This window comes from Bombus pyrosoma, linkage group LG2 (genome assembly GCF_014825855.1).
Source record: "Bombus pyrosoma isolate SC7728 linkage group LG2, ASM1482585v1, whole genome shotgun sequence".
In the NCBI taxonomy this organism is placed as follows: domain Eukaryota; kingdom Metazoa; phylum Arthropoda; class Insecta; order Hymenoptera; family Apidae; genus Bombus; species Bombus pyrosoma.
Genome location: NC_057771.1, coordinates 7,272,721 through 7,291,162, shown reverse-complemented (window position 1 = coordinate 7,291,162; position 18,442 = coordinate 7,272,721). Strand labels below are relative to the sequence as shown.

General features: G+C 42.3%; 2 protein-coding genes across 10 annotated transcripts in view; one reads left to right on the top strand and one right to left on the bottom strand.

Annotated features, from left to right (window-relative positions):
- LOC122573301 overlaps positions 1-18,442 on the bottom strand; it is a 90,700-nt gene that overhangs the window by 42,092 nt on the left and 30,166 nt on the right. For 2 of the 5 annotated variants that reach the window (XM_043739479.1, XM_043739451.1), the window contains exons 2-3: positions 9,443-9,496; positions 3,527-3,761 (exon numbers count right to left, since the gene is read on the bottom strand). In XM_043739479.1, the coding sequence (XP_043595414.1) occupies positions 3,527-3,752 (226 nt within the window). In that variant the 5' untranslated portion in view covers positions 3,753-3,761; positions 9,443-9,496. Of the gene's footprint in view, positions 1-3,526; positions 4,778-9,442; positions 9,497-18,442 lie in introns of those variants that run through there. The other 3 variants (XM_043739461.1, XM_043739441.1, XM_043739470.1) reach the window with 3 other exon arrangements.
- The window catches only part of LOC122573382, a 44,968-nt gene that overhangs the window by 724 nt on the left and 25,802 nt on the right, over positions 1-18,442 (top strand). Inside the window, exons 2-4 of one of the 5 annotated variants that reach the window (XR_006318732.1) lie at positions 342-426; positions 9,877-10,058; positions 12,196-14,178. Coding sequence is in view for 2 of the 5 variants with exons in the window: in XM_043739677.1 (XP_043595612.1) it covers positions 342-426; positions 12,196-12,316 (206 nt within the window). In the remaining 3 variants the exon portion in view is untranslated. Of the gene's footprint in view, positions 1-341; positions 427-9,876; positions 10,059-10,177; positions 10,578-12,195; positions 14,179-18,442 lie in introns of those variants that run through there. The other 4 variants (XR_006318727.1, XM_043739677.1, XR_006318729.1 and 1 more) reach the window with 4 other exon arrangements.

Genomic DNA, 18,442 nt, shown 5'->3' with positions numbered 1-18,442 from the left:
CGTTTTAATCTATTCCAGCAGACTGGTAAACGAGCACGAAAGTCGCGGATAGTATCTGCGCATAATTGGAAATCCTATAATTCTTGGGTAACCTCCGCGCCACGGAGTAACTTAATACGCGCGTTCGAGTGGCCATTCATTCCACGATTGGCCATGGCCTAGTTACGCCGATTCTGTAAATAACCGTGTGCGTGTTCTTGCACAATATCGACTGGCCACCACCTTTCTTTACCAAATTTCCCACTCGATTCAACGTCTCGATTGCACTCGCCAACAACTTCTACTCGAACGAAGTTTAAAAAGTAAGGTTGCAAGGAAACTCGATACTTTTCTGTTAATAGGTGCACGTTGTCGTTCCACGGATCGGATATCCTTCACGTCGAATAACACTCGAGGGTACAAGGCACGTATGTACGAGGGTACAAGGTATGTATCGGTGGCGAAGTTTAAGCAAAAATTCGAAGAAAATGTATCCTTTGTATTTTATTGAACGAGATATTAGTTTGACGTGTATGCGATGTTTGCTTGAAGTTGAAATTCGATAAGCCAAATTATCACGAAAGCTGCATTTTAGGAGAGAGCAAAGATATCCTCTACTCCATCTGAATATTTTTTGCTATACCTGGAAAAAAGAAATCGTAACGATTCCATTCCAAGATTCGTTGAAATTTGCGATCGTCATATTTTTCAACGTTACGATGTACGGAGTTGATCAACGTGACACTTCTGAGCAACTGAAATACGCTTGAAATATCAAAAGTGCCTTCTTATTGCTGAAAGTTCTTCGGTTGTCAATAATTCTATGAAAAATTGCCGAACAGCCAAAAGGGAACGTTGATCGCAAAAAAAAAAAAAAAAAAAAAAACAGTCGGTTGTTTCGCTTGTACTTGACACTCTCTGCGAGTATATTCTTCACGCATCAGCTACCGCGACATCGCTCAACCGTGAAAAATAGCGTCACGCGCGAATCGCACGACGTAGTCTGTGTCTGCAGCCAATAAAAACAGCTGTTTTCTACGTTCTCCGGATAGAACCGAAGCAACGGTGTACCACGGCCGTTTACGTAACCACGGTTTGCCTAATTTCGACTTCGAATCGACCGGATAACCCGCAGGCGTTTTATACGTTGCACGAGTCCGCTGATCTCGTTTCACCGACTCGTCAATCACTTTACAGTCATCGTGCGCCTATATTTCAGCTTTGGACAGGTAAAACTCGTTCGATTCTAAATGCGAGAGATTTCGAGTTGTAAGAACGGAGGAATTCTTTTGCAAAATATAGGTACAAGAGACAATTAAACGAATCGCGTTGGATAGTCGAGTACTAGTCTTTTTTAATATTTGCTATGTTTAAATCGATAATCGTAACGGATTAAAAAATCTTGCTCTCTTTATATTTATGAAACAGAGAAAAATTTTGTAATAATCGAATTATTTGACTAAAAAATACACTCAATAACTACGGTGCTTGGTGTATGTAAAAAATGGAACACGAATTGTGGTGTAATTATCTCCTCTGCAGTTGATAGTATAGAACCATCGTGTAATATATTTCTTTCAACGAAGTCACAATTTTCAACGCATTAATCGACGCAATTCGCAACTGTATGTTTACCATAAATGTACAGAACCTTGTCCAGGAAGTTTTTCAATTTCAAAATGAAATGAATATTAATTAACCGCGCGTGTCACAAGGAAAACTAAATTATACAACGTTCTGAAGGTTTCATTAGAGATGTATCTTACCGAGGCTTGTGTTTAATACCAGCAAGTGTCTCGTGACTCATGGGCGGAAGTAGCGTTTAAAAAGAAATTCCCTCCAGTAATCATGGTATTACGATACACGAGGATGATCGATCGCGTGCAAACCATCTCGGGCGGGATTTAGAAAACACGCGAAAAGTTTCTGCTGGAGCAGAAAGATGGTGGGATTAAGGTGAAAGTTTCCGGTAAGAGATTTCTGGTTCCGTTGAACGGCCGAGCGTGCTCCGAGAATGAGAATAATGGACACGGTCGCAACGAGTTATTAAAGGGTAATCCAGCAGAGTGCCCTTTATTCATTGTCGTTGGAGGAACGTGACTTCGTTGCCGTTACTCGGGACGTTGCGTTTCCGAGTGGGTCCAACGACCTCTTTATTTTCATTAGCCTCCGGTAGATTACGAGGCTCCGGGGTAGATTAACTCGTAAGTTAATATCTCAATCGGCCGCGTGATTAGCGATTAACTTAAACTGCGTTTTCGAAACGCTGCGGGCTTGCCTCGCTTTTACCGTTTCCGCCTCGCGATTCAATACGCTTTTCGTTTAACTCGCCTTCGTTTCTATTTTCGCCGAATATCGAATCCAATCTTTACTTCCGCGATGAAGTCATAGAACTCGAATGGCGAACCTGAATTGCGACTGTGAAAAATAAACAAATTGTCTGTATATTTTTGTACGACGATGCATGTGGATATCGAGTTTATCTTCTAGTCGAACGGTTTCATTATTTTATACAACTTTTCGTTGTTTTGGCAATATGGAAAGAAACGAATCGTTTAAGGGTCGTTATAGTTATCGATTCAAGCATAACATTAAAAGAACTGCAACTTTTTACGCAATTTTTGCTTAAATGAAATCGAGCATTGCCTGCAATATGCTTATTTCAAGCGTACTACTTGAAGGTACCGTGTGATTTATGGATGATAACGAAAATGTACAATATTTGTCGATGTACGTTGGAATAAAGGTTGCTCGTGTCCCTCGGATAAATCGCGGACAAAATTGTGAAATCGATAGGACAGTCGAGCGGGACCGCGGAGAATGTACCGTTTACGTAAATCCGTTTTTCATAGCACGGCTCGTTTCGCCGCGACGCGACGTTGTAATCCGCGTCTGAGACCTTGAAAATACGATCTTCGAGTGAAACGTCGTTTTCCGAATGCTACCGTCTAGACCGTAGCCGTGAGCACGCAATTTTACCTTAATCTATCCTACCAAACATTCGTCGCAATGCTTCGATCGATCGAGACTTTTCAATTTTCGGTATCACCTACCGTATGATACCTAGTCAACAAATTTTGAGAGTCCTAGGGAAGTTCATTCTCGCCTTCCCATTGAGAAATAATCAAACAGCTCCGTTGCGTGAATTTTTCCACTCTAAAGCCGACAATTTCTATAAATTTGAAATAATGAAACTATACATATAGAGTTACTACCTGGAGAAGTGGATTAAATCACGCAGAAATTACTTTAATTAAATGTATCCAGGAAATAACCGGACAATTTCGTTCCACGAATTTCTCAGTTTTGAAACTCACAGTTGCTATAAAGTTGGAATAATCGAGCTACAGCAATTACTCATTGGAAAAGTGTATTAAAATGTGTAAAAATTACGTCGATTAAATATACGACGTTTGAAGAAAGCTACGCGCGGCTAAAATTTTATTTACAAACCGAGATAAAACTTCCATATGCACGAAGCTAATATTTAAACCGATTTAAACTAACTCTAGTCACTAAATAAATAGAATCAGTAATGTAAACGAACCTTTTGGTAGCGGATCGACGCTGTTCTGTGCCGAGTACTCGCCGAGGCCGTGCGTTCGATGATGTTGATTTTGATGATTCTGCGGCGGGGGCGACGCTTCCCTGACGCAGCCCATCAATGTCAGGGCACCTCCGACCCCTCCCCCGCCGCCACCACTACCTCCTCCTCCTCCTCCTCCTCCTCCCCCGCCGCCGCCTCCACCTCCGGTGGCGGTGCTCGTCGACATCCTGCTGGTCTGAAACACCCCGAAGAACCATGTCGCCACGTAAGACTCTGTGACACGCTGATACCATGCTGTGAGAAACGAATTCTCCGCCCTTTTCCAGCTCTTCCAGCCATCCATCCTCCCGTCTTTCGTTTTCCACGATCGGCCGAATTTTTTCTCGCTCGAGCACGCTTCCGCACTATTTCCGCCGTCCCCCGAAACACCACTGATCTCACAAGCGGCGCGCGTACGAGGCAACTATGCCGAGACAATTTCGGGATATCGATCTGTACCAGCTGACCTTAGTCTCCGTTCATACCGACCTTGCACAATGCCTCGTTACCATATCCACGCGCTCTGCCCGGCGACCGGTTCCCCTGGGAACGTACAAGTCTCGAATTCGTTGCTCAACCACCGAGCACGCGTCTCTTCTCTTTTTCATTCGCGTAATATTATGCCGCTCTACCACAGGCGAAAACGAACCGACGTTAAGCTAACCCTAGCAGTGGAGAATTGAAAGAAACAGTTCGTGTGAACTCGGATACGTTCGTTCGGTCGTTTCGTAACTATCAACGTCGTTACATCGTCTCGAACGTCAACCTAACGATCCGCCCTACGACACACTATTATGTCACTGCGTCCACTGCGTTTCACTTTCCTCTGTCACGGTTCGTCTTCGTGTTTCACGATACAAGGTCACAGGTCGTGCCTCCGTCGAACCTGTCAAGACCAAAGTTGCCAACGAGAGGCCGGTTGAACGCTTTGAAGAATCCGGACGAAGCTCGTTGACGAACTTCGAGGACGGGGTAGTACTCGGCTTCCTGACCGATTTTCCGTTCACGGCGGGTAAGAAAAGGGCGAGAAGCGGAGACGGATCATGGAAGCGTCGCACGCTCGTCACTGTCACATCGTGGTGATCCCTCTTTCCTCTCCCTCGTGTTTCTTGGTGCGTGTCGATGTGGGTTTAGGTTCCTTGTCTGCGCGGTACACTCTCACGGAGAGACGAATAGCCGATGCAGCCTCTGCGTGTCGACGGAACGACACTCTTTCTCTCTCCCTCTCTCTCTCTTTCTGTAGCAATGGGTCAGGAGATGGTCTCCATGGTAACTGCAGCCAGCGAGGGGTGCAGGGGCGGCGGTATCGTGCATCGATTGCACCCTCGGCTGCCGGATGACCCTGACCTTCGCACAGCTGACGACCACGTCGGATCCGCGTGCAGCGCCGCGGGATGTGCAAGGTTGTCGGGCGAAATTATCGTTGCCGGTTCTCGTTAAGGTATCGTTACGGGCTTGCGTTACACCTTTTACGGTGGGCCTTTTAAATCCCCCAGCGCGGGACCGCTGCATCCGCGTTTCTCTTCTCTTCGCTTCTGGTATCCTTCTCCGCTTCGGCCGTGGGTCGAGCCTGACCGCGAGGACGATGGTAATGTCACGGTGACCCGGAAATAGGCGCGGCATTGATGACACGGTGACGATTTCCACGTGTTACCTTAAGGTCGTGTTGTTTGACGGAGACAGTAACTGATATGTTTCTGACAGTGACTTGATTGTTCTAATTGTTGGAGTAGACGGTATACGTGTAGTATTCTGAGTAGATCCATGTCTTGGATATTTTACGCTTTCTATTGTTCATATCTCTTTTATTTACTACTAGCCAAAGATTTAGAATTCGAAACGGCAGAACGTATTTTTATCGTGTGATGTTCGCCTCTTTTAAAATTTTCGAAATATTCCTCGTAATGATGCAACATCGGAGATATTAAAATATTGCTCGTCTTAATGGCTACACATCTGTGGATTGCGTGAAACTTTGTCAACTTATCGGCTATGTTTAAAAGACTTCTGTGGACCCGATAAACTGTTCTTATCTCCAATTACGTCATATTGAAATTCTCCTGTTTATTCACAAAGCGATATTAGAATCTGAGAACTAACGAAAATTTTGTTCGTTGTGTTTTCCTCCGGTGATCTTCGTTTCTTCGCGCAGGGCGAGAGAAACGTAAGCTTTAAGGGATTAAACCTTTGCGCGGTATCTGATCTTCCTAAGGCAACGAAGGGTAGATATGTTTACCGAGCTTCCTTTGAGCTTTTGTAAATCGTCAGTTTTGCCTGCGGAATAGCGCACGTCCGTTGAAACATGATTTGTTTGCGGAGCAGCTGATAAAGGTTAAAGGCTAAGCGTTCTTTGTCCTCCAACCATCGTTTCCTACAAAGGATGACGTTTAAAATTCGCCTCCGAATTAGCTTCGATAAAGCATTCACATTGAAATTCATACTCGGATTGACTCGTTCACATTGTTACGAGTCTATGGATAGCTGACGAGGTGAAAGTGTCGACGCTTTTATGCAAGCGTTTACAATGAAAGAGCAGCAAAGACTTGCAAACGTTAATCGAGCTAGATTCGTTAGATAAAGTCGGGAGATTGCCACGACCTTGACATAGCTGCCATGAACTATGTCGCCGATGCAACGACTTTAACACTTGGTATTAGCGTCACCCGCTTTGATTAAAGCGCAACCCACACCAAGATTCGGGGCTGCCCGGCATTGTTCCGTCCTCTCTCTCTCTCTCTCTCTCTCTCTCTCTCATACTCATACTCTCTCAAATTCACTTATACGCTAGCCGTGAAGAGTCAACGATCTTCCTTTTCCTTAACCTGTTGACCGAGGAGGATGAATTAACTCGTTACCCTAATACTAATCTCTTGGAATTTGACGCATCGATAGACACCTTTGGGTATTTCACGAACACAATACTAACACTGTGATTCTAGTATAACGCTATTGGTATTAGTTAAATCATTTTTTAAATGTACATCTGATACTTGTCGTCATAACATTAAAATACCGAAATGTTTAAACAGTTTCGGTAATATAATATAATTAAATTTAATTTATTTGGTCTGGTTAATGGGATGGACCCTTTCATACAAATATTACGAGTGGCAGTCACGCAAGCGAAACAATATACGTAACGTGAGTAAAATTAAACGAGGAGCAGGATAATTACGCGGAGTAACACGATGATACAAACAACGAACGAAATCAGAATAATGGTAATAATTTTGATAATAATAAAAGTAAAAAATAATAATACGCACTAGTGGCAACAAAAATTGATAATTATAGTAAAATAATAACAAATGTAACAGCGGTACGTATTATAATAATAGTACAATTTATTGAAGAGTGTGAGGTAACGTGGAATAGAGTAAAAGAAAAGAAAAGAAGAAGAAACGACAGAAAGAGAGAATATTTGTAATAAAATATTTTATTATATTCCAAACCAATCTCTTGAAACCTGTTCCGCACGAAGAGGAATAGAAATAAAAATTCTCCTATTGCACCATGATCTAAGCTATAAGAGTTCAAAAGGTTAATACACTCACGTTTCTTCCTATCTTCTATGCTGTAAGTTCAGCACGCATTGGATATTTTTAACCGATTTAACTAGTTTGACAAGCCGTTAACTTTCTTATTTAAAAAAAAAAAAAAAAAACGAAAACCACAGTTTCCTCCGATAAAACGATACTTTCGTTCGTGTCTGACGCAGTCAACCATTTACACGCCCTAATGACGATACATTTTTTCCAAATGCGAGCCACGAAAGTCTTCGAGCGATCGTAGAAACAAAAGTTTCTCGAGGCTGGCACGGCGATCGCCGTCAAGAAATTTTTCATTATTAATTCTTTGTTAATTAACCTTGACACAGACTTTCGATTCGCCTCCCACGTCTCGCCGAGTAACTCGCGTCGAACCGCTCGTTACAACGTCGCTGGTAATTACAGTTTTCGGGGACATTCGGAGACTGTACAAGCTGAGGATAATTAACCATGCGCCATGGAAGAAGTCCTTCGCATTCGAAGAGAAAGCAGGAAATCTGACTTACAATTCGCCAAGATTTTATTGCGTTGACAAACGCCAAAAAGTGAAATCTTCAAATTTACTCTTACCTTTATAACTTTCTCTTACCTATTTTTTTTCTTTCTTCTACTTTGGAAAAAACTCTTACCTCTAACAGGCATCTTTGATTATGAAATATAAGATATCAGCTTGCTGTACATAATCCTCCTAGACTACATCTTTTTCTTCAAATCTGATTCACAGCATTCATCCACGAACATATTGCCTCAGACCCGTCATTAGGGACAAGTACTCGTTGCATTCTTTCCGATCTCGATAATGAAATACGATCGTTTGTATCTCGATACAGGCCGACCTTAATACCTTCGAAAGTACCGTATGTTTTTAATAACGAAACGAAAAGAGGACATGCGAAACCCGTCATTTCGACTGAATCCATTCTTTGGAGTAATCGAAATAATCGCGGTTACGTGCCCGTCCCTGCAAGTATATCGTGCATCAACGACGATGGAATTACGCAAGATTTGCGCATCCATTTGAGGAAGGTCCGTGGTATTCGTTCGAGTCAGTTTTACGCCGAACGTTCGTGTAATTGCACTCTTCCGGTTCTGTCGAACAATCACAGACTCACAACCATATATAACGGGCATCGATTCTCTCATCGCTCAAGTATCCAGCCACGATGAGCCGATGCGGAGCGCCATCCTTCTCGGATGCCTTTTACGGTCGTCGAGAACAATATACCCATCGTAGCGCGTTTTCTCCTTTCCGCCATTTCACGTTTCGTCCTTTTGTTTCTTCATTCTCGACGAGAAATTACGTGGAGCGTTGTCACGACACGGTATACTACGCTAAACACGGAACCGATGTTCGATGGATTCTGCGTTCACCGCAAACCAATTTGTCCGCCGACGTAATCCATAATTAAGATCAGAACGACGATAAGCGTTATCGCCTGTAGCCAGATTACGTTGTATAAATTTTATGGCGAACGAGACAGCGAATGCGCGTGGTTGCGCGCGACGACTTCCTACGATCGTTGCTGGAAGCTTGGAAAATTCGGCCGATATCGCTTGGGAAATATACGTACATTCCCGGAGTGATTTGAATAGAGTCCAAGGTTTTCGGAATTTTTCAAACGGTCTTTGCATTTCACCTTTATCCGATTACTGCTTTTATCCACCGTGATGCAGCGATCTTATCGTTCGTTCGATTCAAATATCCAGAGATAGGTAGCATTAAACGTTAGTGGATTTTCGGAGACTAGGAATAAAATTTAAATAATGCACCGCGCAAGCCAACCAGGGGATCGATTTTCGTTTCGTCGCCTTCCTTCTTACAGCCATCGATAGATCGTGGACGTTTATATTTTTATGAGAAATACGAAAAACGAGACAATGTTTGGAATATTCGTAACACAGAAATACAGATAAAACAAAATACCCAAAGTAAGTTACTGGTTATGATAGTTGATAAATGTAAAAGAACCACTCGAGTTCTATTTCTTTGCTCGTGCTCGTAAAAATACAAATTTCCATAAATATCCACAACCTACTCGTTATTCGTAGCTGCACGTTTCTTTTAACGGTTGTCTTAAAGTCAATTTTTATTATAACAGACAGGATAGGTGACACGATAGGTGTTTGTTGTATACACGAGTAACATGTCAACCTATCAAGACCACAAGACTCTTTTACTTCTGTTCGTTTAATTGATGCGATAGAAACAGTCGTAATAACGATTCCCCAATCGTTTTGCGCAGTGTATCATCCCAGCGTGGTCGGAAATGTCTAATGCGTGGTTAAAGCTCCGCTTTAAAACCTACAAAAAATAATGATCGGTGCTTACCTTAAATAGGAACCGACATGGCAGGTACGGTTCGTGTTGCCGTGCCCCGAATATCTGCAAACAGAACGCAAAACGTCAACATCGCAAATAAATAGAAAAGTACACAGACTACGTATGTATATAGGTAGTTTTAATTGTAAGTAATCCAAGAAAACTAAAAGTACCCTGAATCTTGTTTGCTCGAAAACCGACACGAATTCCACGACGATAAAGTACGTCGGATCTGGAAACGGTGCTGCACCGGTTCCATGTAAATTGCACAGTGTAGTCGCGCCGAGAATCCCGTCTGATTTACGTAACATCGCGATAGGGCAGGAAGTGTGCGCGACAATTCACGCCTAGTTTCATTGAAAATTTCAAACGGCTGCGAAAACTCGGCTGGTCTAGGCGCGACTGTATTTTTAAATAAACAGTCTAATTATTCTCGATTTCAGGGGAATCTGGAAAATGTCAAGCGAGGTACGAAATTGACTTTGGCGAAGCTGAAATTGCTACGAAACCAGGTCGTTTCAGCGCCTAGTTCCTTTAAAATTTACAAGCTGCGAAAACTGTCCGGCTATAACGACACTTTTACATGAAAACGAATCTAAACGAATACGAACGTAATTAAAAAAAAGTAAGTAACTCACGGCGCGTTAAACGTAAATATTACAACTCATACAACGATTTTAATCGTAAAAGTACAAATACCATGTGGGTAAATAACAGGTTAAACTACAAAATTTCACGAAAATTCTAAAAATATTAAAATAAAAGAAATGACCGTTTTACGAAGCAGAAACTGGTGCGAAAGTGGATGGTTTTCAACGTAGAATCGTAATTTGGAAAAATGTTTGGAAAACGAGGTAGATGGTAGGTGTTGGAGAAAGAAAAACAGAGAGAAACAGGCTGTTAGCGTCTAATGAATGGATCGCGACGAGTGATCTATTCCGCGTCTAGGATCGTCGTAGATCTCGGGCTGCCACGCCCGGACGCGACAGAATTTAAAGCGTCTATTTATAAAGAGTGAACGAACGGCATGGTACCGGGCAACGTTAAAACACATCGGGTCAGAACGCGAACGTAAACGTGCGATATGCGTGCACATTGTGCTGATCCGGTTAATTCTGGGATGGAGCAAAGAGGAGCAAAAAAGGTAGGGAAAAAATGAAAAAAGGAGAAAAGAGAGGGAAAAAAGGGATCACCGACATAATTCGTGTTCCGTGCCTCTCATATTTGTGGCTGGCTATAAATATCCACGGCGTGCATCGCTCTTCTGCAAACAGAGCAAAAAATAAAACAAGTCGACGTTGGGAGGAACTGTTCGCGGCGAAATGCAATTTTTTAACGTCCCGTAGTTTTTGCGCTCGTAAACAGCTTTGTTCTTCGTCGACGAAACTCCGACAAACGAGGAAACCGCGCGCTGGGACACGTTGGCAAAAAGCTGTGCACGTTAACTCGCGTTCGAACGATTAAACGCTATTTCATTCTTCCTTGAGGGGTATCTCTATGGTCTGTGTTTGACCAACAGTCGTTGTTATTAAATCGTCCAATATGTTCCTTTTCTCTTTGCAAGCTTCCACCGATTTCAATGGCATTTTCGTTTACTTGTTTGCGATGAATATTTCGCAATTCCTATACACATTTTGGCTTCAAATTTCACCAATACGATCATGATTTCCGTGTCTCGTTACGACGAGAATGAAATTTTAAAATATCGTAGACAACACGCACGATATATATGTAAAAATTTCCTATGGTAAGCGTTCGAAATGCTTTCGTCAGCCGTTCTAAATCCGTGCGAGGGACGATTGTTCCAAAACGAAGTCGTTTCGCCCGGAAGTGAAGAGAAGGAGCGTGCATTTCTTCCTTTCGAAGGGACTTTCCCGTGCAGTTGCTTATTTAAGAAACGTCTGCTCTGAAACGAGTACCATCGGGTGTATTTTCGTCCCTCGGTATGAAAGCGTGGTAGAAAATAGTTGTGGTCGTGGTTCTTCTACGCTTAAAGAACCTCTCGATCGGAGATACCGTCCGACCGATGCGACTCCTCTATTTTTTTCTTTTCCTTTTTTCTTTTTTCTACCTATCGACTCGTTCCCTGCCTTCGTTTCATAATTCAAACCAAAGGATCTATCTTTCTTTCGTCGAACCGACATTTCCTGCCGCATCTTCCAAGGAGACGACGATTCTACTGGAAATAAAGCAGAATCCTTCTCACGAGTTATCGAATTTGTTATACCACTCGCGCGTAATTCCATATCACAAGAAATACGATAACATGCAGCATGAAACTTGCAGGAGCACACGATCCAGTTGCCTTCGATAAAATCATCTTCCGTCATCTTAGGTCAGATAACTTTACCAGATGATAGTTACACAGATTTTTATACAAATTTATATTTTTGCCAACATAATTGAGGTATAACCTAAGTAGAAATTCGTTTTGCTTATTAAATACTATAACAGATACTCTGGATACCGATCTTCTTCCGTAGGATTCGCGCATACCTCTGCAACCAACTATTAGGTCGTTTTAAAGGTTTCTTTCGCTTTATAAGGAAATAATGGATGCACAACATTTTTCGTTTTATACTATTTTATCGAATTACCTATGATCCATTTTGTTCTATCAAGATAAAGATTACAACGTTCGACAGATTAGGTTTCATGTTTGTACAAAGATGCGTCGTTGTAAAGGACGTGTCTGTAAAAGAAAGACACTTTCCGGACAACCTAATAGTTGCGGTTTATAGCGATCTTTCTGTTTCTTTCAGCCAGGAGCGAGTGATTATTAGCATCAGGCACCCAAACGATTATATCCGCCACTGGTTACAGTATGGATTTCCAGATCCTCGTCAAGAAGCGAGTTACATAGCGAACAAGCATCTTCTTTAACGTGATTCTTTAACGTCCCTCCACGTAACGACGTTTTCGAGTAGCGACCACTTTCAAATGGACAGAATTAACGTATCCAGTTGACAACAACGTCAAGAGGCAACAACATGGCGGCAAGTAATAATAATTGGCGGAAGCGAAGAGACAGAGAAGAGAAGAATTTGAAAGCCGACGCCCAACGTTAATCCCGTTTCAGTGGAAAGAAAGGCGCATCGGGAAATGAGAAAAGTCGGGAGAGGAAGCAATTGCGACTGGTTTTTCATGGTATTCGTGATTATTCGGTGGAAAGGAACAAAAGAAGAGGCAATACCGGTGGATGATGCGCCATGGCACAAGGCCCGTGTGCCATTCGTTTCTCCGTGCCTGTGCATCGTTCCTCTTGTTGCGCTAGAACGGTTGACATATTTCTTTTAGCGGTACACAGAGACGAGAAGAGAAGCCTAGCCGACGTTTCTCCTCCATTCTTCTTCTATTCCTTTGGCCTAGCAACGCCAGTCATTACCAGCGCCGCCATCAACCACACGCTGTCATTGTCTGGACGCACTTTGCCGATGCACGCGACAACGTTCGTTTGAAACGCGACTTTAATTGCGTAACACCCGGCCGCCTGTCCGTTTTCACAGCGAAACGAATTAAGACAACGATCACGTGTACCCCATCGTTCACCGAGAACAGTTTTCATGCCATTCGTGACGCTCTAAAATAGTTCATCTCTGTCCGAGGCAAATTGGAAAGCAAAGGAACGAACTTGTTGCGCTTTGTTTCGTTTTAAAGTGGATTTGTCGAGGCTGCTTTATAGAAAATGATAAAAGATCACGTGATGTATCGATCGCTTGCAATAAAAAAGACATCGCCTATTATATGTACTTGGCTTTACTCCTGTGTGTATTTATAATTCAACTTCTGATATTTTCGGGTGTATATATGTATATGTATGAAAATATAGTAATATAGGTTCGTTATTTTATAAATCGTTCATTATTTTGGAGAAACTGACGCAGAAGGAAAAACAGAAAGTAATTACTATACGGACGTGCATTGTGCGTCACAGAGCCGTGTGACCCAGAAATACAAATATTAAATCAAAGTTGAAGAACCACTTACTAATTGACGACTAAAGTATAAAACACGTGCCGGAGAGATTAAAATGAACGATATGCTAAACAGAATATGTATAGTACAAAGAAAATGAAAACGAGTCTTTGTTCATACACCTCGTAAAGGAACATTCAAAAAGATTCTTAAAAATACATCGCAGTGAATCTAGGAAATTTCCAAGAAGAATTATAAACCGGTCACTTTAACCACTCTGCTAGTTCTAACAATATCAGGTTCATTTACCGCGAAACCCTAACTGCTCGTTCGCGTTCAACGATATTTCACGAGGGCGCTCACGCCCCTTCTTCCACTCCAGCTTGCTTGCACGTTTTCAGAGATTTAGAGAAACGCATGGCGTCGATTCGGACGCACGTGAGTCACCGCCTCGATGCAGCGTGCACACGCATCTTGGAAAGAAAGAGTCATTTAGGAAATTGACCGACAGATCGATAAGTAAGACGATCTCTAGGGAGCAACGAGGAAGGGCGTACTCGTGATAACAGCAAATTAAATTAGAGACCGGTTTATCGCAGTGTTGCGACCGATACCAGCATCGAACCAGCTTACGAACTTCCAGTCCATATTGGCTAAGATTAAATTTCTTTCTAAAATACCGTGTGAATCTGACAAAACTTTTCTTCTCTTCGCTCCACTATCGGAATCCGTATACGTAGAGATATAAACTTGACTCAAATTATTTTATTTTTAGCATTTTTCCTAATAATTCATTGGCAATATTTTTGAACGATTTAGACGAGGATTGAAATTATTTTGTTATTATACGAAGAAACTGAATTACGTATCTTATCTCGATAATTAGTTGCCACGGATTTCGCGCTCGAATTTAAAGAAGGCCAAGCTGTGTGATCGAAATTCACGTCCGTAGATCAAATCTGACCACCTGCCCCTAAAACTCGAAGTAACATGTACGTGCATATCTACACCTTGCAACGAAGAATCGTATTTCAACCTGCGTCCACCATACTCTTCGCTCTTATTTATTTTCATAAATATTATTTATTTTTACGAATAAACAGCTGACCTGTAAAAATTGTATTTGTCTTCCTTCGACTCGTTACTACACGAAAAATACTAATCCTTGAACAAAGCATCCATTTATCTTTCGATCTGACAATCCAAAGATCTTAGATCTTCCCTTGGAGATTAGAGGTTCGACCATGCTTACAAGTAGATGTCGAATTGTTTGAGCATCGTTAATACCTCTTGACTCGAGGTACGTTGACCTTCGATCGAATAACACGCGGCCAAGAATTATCTTCGGATTATTCCCGGCAAACGAAACGAGTAACGCAGCGTAGCCCGCTGCGAAGTCGAAATAAATTTGACCTGTCAGAAATTCGAAGAACGTTGTTCCATCGACGAACGGTTAGATAATAGAGGGAGAACATCGAATCGGATAATCGAAATTTATCGTCGGAGTGTAGGTACCGGAAACGCCAAGTATCTGGATGATCGCGTCTTTAGCGATGCTAGACACGGCTCAAAAGTCTCACACGATGGTCTCTTTTCAAATCGAATTCAAGCATTCGATGGACCGCCCACGTACCAGTCTCGAGGACCACGATTTTATGTAAATCGCTGCGCCACCCACGATCCAACGAATCCCGACAGATTCAACGAGAGCTCGAGGCACCGTCTTTTGAAATCTAAACGAATAAAGACTACAGGAGAAGAATATGTACGTGATAAATCACATTTTCTGCATCTTACGGAAAAAGCAATATTAAAGCTCGGTAGTACGTTGGGTATCGATCAACGTCATCGTTATTAAAATGATCTTTTCGCGCTTTACATCGTCGAGTTCACCTAAATTTCATTTATCGGCACATAGAGATTATTTTATACCGCGTTTGAAGAATTTTCCGATTACCGAAACTGATAAGTTTGTCTAAATCGTCGTGCAATGTTCGAATCGAATCGATAAGATCGTTGGAACTTTCTTACAAATTGAGCGTCTTCTTAAAGATCCCGTATCGACCGTATCAGAGGTCAAACTAATTAAAAGTTGCAGGCCGAGTCGAGGGAGAGAGTTCGCTTCTGGAACGGTTCACTCGCGAATAAAGGAAACGGCCAGTCGGCCCGTGAGTCACGTTTATTGTTCATCGTTTAGCAACCCACGACGCCTTTCTCCGTTTGAATTAACGGCTCCCCGGCTTTTCGTTGTCCGTAAAGGAAATGAACAGCCACTTGTGCAAACGTTACACACGTTCTGCAAACGTGCTGCTTGCATTAATATTTGGAGAGGAAACGTTCCAATCTTCTTCTCATAGAAACTAAACAATTTCTGGTGGGTTTAACGCGGAGAGAAAATACGCCGCTTTGCACGTTTTTTGCATTTACAGCTTCTTATAAGTTATTATAACGCAGATTCCAACATCGCGATAGATATGATAATTCAGTGCGATCAATTTTGGAATGTTGGCTTATTTCCTGGCTACCAAAACGCTGTAACATACCTCAAGATCAGAGCACTTAACCGTTTGAATGTCAAACAGCGCGGTCGCGCTGTTTAGATTTTGTATCGAAAAGTCCCAATACGTTTGAACGCTACGGACGACTGACGGTATTTTGTATTTCATTGTTATCTTGTCAATAATTTTTATCGAACGAAACTTGAAATATTTATAAACTAATGGTACGCATATATAATACTGTAGATGTATTTCATAAAATAACAAATACGACGAGCGCTATTGCACCGTTTGTTTCTCTTCACAATCGATTAAGACAATTTCGGGATTTTTCGATCCTGTTTCTCAAAGACTCCTGTGACTCAAACGGTTAAAGACACGAGAAACATGATAATTCATCATAGTGACAAACTATAGACATACTATACATATAACTATACATATAACTATAGACTATATACATATAGACAAACGCCTTAATACGGTGAAAAATAATTGTCAAATAGTCGCAATTTTTTTATTAGTTACTCAGATCAGCCTGACATCCGGTTTTATACAAGTTTCTCTAGATAAAATATTCGAAAACATGCTTTCTTAATGACTAATTCGTGCTCCAAAAATAATCGCATTCGACGAGAGGCGTCACCATGGTCGTTAAGCTAGCGAGCTAGTGGAAGCCTGGCTCTCGAGAAAGATCAGCCAGTGCGTACGGAATTTTCGTTGACTCGACACACTGGATGACTCACCGACACCGTGTCACTGGTGTCACTTTGCGCGCGTAACCCGGTCGTCTATCGAGACCGCCTCGAGTTATCGCGGCTGGGTACCGTCCTTTGTATCAATCAACGAAAATTAGATTCTCCTTCCCGCCTCGGCGTCACCGATATATAAAAGAGGCGCAGCCTTTCTCGACTTAATGACAAAATGGTGGCGGAAATTGGATCGTCGTGGACGAGAGTAGGATGACGCGAAATTGTTTCCTCGTAGATGGCTCGTCAAGCAATGAATTCACGGTGACCCACGTCGTGTAACCAAGAGGACGACGGAGATTTGCTCGCGGAAACGCACCCTCGTCAAACGTTTCTTTTGTTTTATCCTTCGCCTTTCGAAACGACTCAATTACGACGACCACAACGACCACGACGTACGACGGAACGCTTATTTCCAGCAGAGTCGAATTGCGATCTCTGTTCGCGGGATTTTCTGTCCAAGCAGATTTTACTCGTACATTTGTATTTCCACGTTTTCGTAATATCGTCGATATACAGGGTCATACAGAAAACAGCTTTAGAATTTTAGAAATATCGGATTCTATCCAGAGGACCAATTCCGTTAAAATTACGAATTTCAATATTTAGCGAATTACAAGATTATCGTCTCCTTCGTTTCCTACCATATTTTAGTAGGTTGTCCGAAAAGTTTCTTTCGTTTTATGAGGAAATAATAGACTCACGTTTTTCGTTTTATAGTATTTTGTCAAATTATGTACGTTCCATTTTGTTCCGTTGAGATAGACACCGCGACATTTCACAGATTTGCGAAAAAACATTTTGTAAAACACACGTTTGCGAAAGAAAGACACTTTTCGGACAATCTAATACATTGTTCTTTGAAGCAATTTATCGTCTATCGCTCTTCTCCAACTTGCTTCCTCGTTGTGATTACTGGAAACACGAACAGAGTCACGAAACTGTCCGGCATTGTACTTCTATCGTCTCGTTACGATAGCAAACAAGTTTCAAAACGTTTTGTATATAAAAAGGACATACTTACGAAGACCTCTATAATGAACGTTCAACTACTTTCGCCAGTCGCTATATAATACATAGCGTTCGTTTCCATATAATATTCGAACAGACGAAAAAGTATTCGAACGGGACAACTTTACCCTCTCGATAAGATCAACAAATATGCTTTAACGACGCGAAATAAAACGTCGATATCGGGCCCGTACGTCTGCCAAACGGGGGGGGACCGTTAAAAGGAAAGTCGCGTAGATTCTTTAACGAGCGCGCTAATTACCCGCTCCTTTTAGAAATCTATAATGGAGTGGAAATTTGTTCGTTTCCTTCGGGCTGAACACGCCATTGGCCTGCACGTTCCTCGTCTCCTTTCAGTGCTCGTAGAACGTTTCTTTATAGGAGTCCATCCATACGATGAGACTGCGTTATAAAACGGAACGCGTGTCGACGTTGCGCGACGAATCGCGAGTCAGCGAGACAAACAGAAACTACATAAATGAAAATGGAAAACGAGGCTGTGCGAGATTGGTCGTTCTCGAGCGAGGAAAGTCTGCGCGATTTATCGTCGATCATGAACGACGCTCTCGTGCGGATACAAAAACGACGCGAGAGATGTTCCAGCGAAAGTGCCTCTAACGGTCGGACCAGACGAAGAAACGTATACCGCCTCCGGTATAACGGTATTTAAATGAACGGAATCGTTCGATCGACCGGACAAAGAAAGAGAAAAGATGGGAGAGGTTCGCGTTTCCCTAAAGCTGCGTCCTCACTGTAGGAACAACATTCGCTGTCTGTTGCCGCTCTACGTCTTAGTAACAGTTTTGCAACGGTAGTTCGAGTCACCTAAGCTTCAA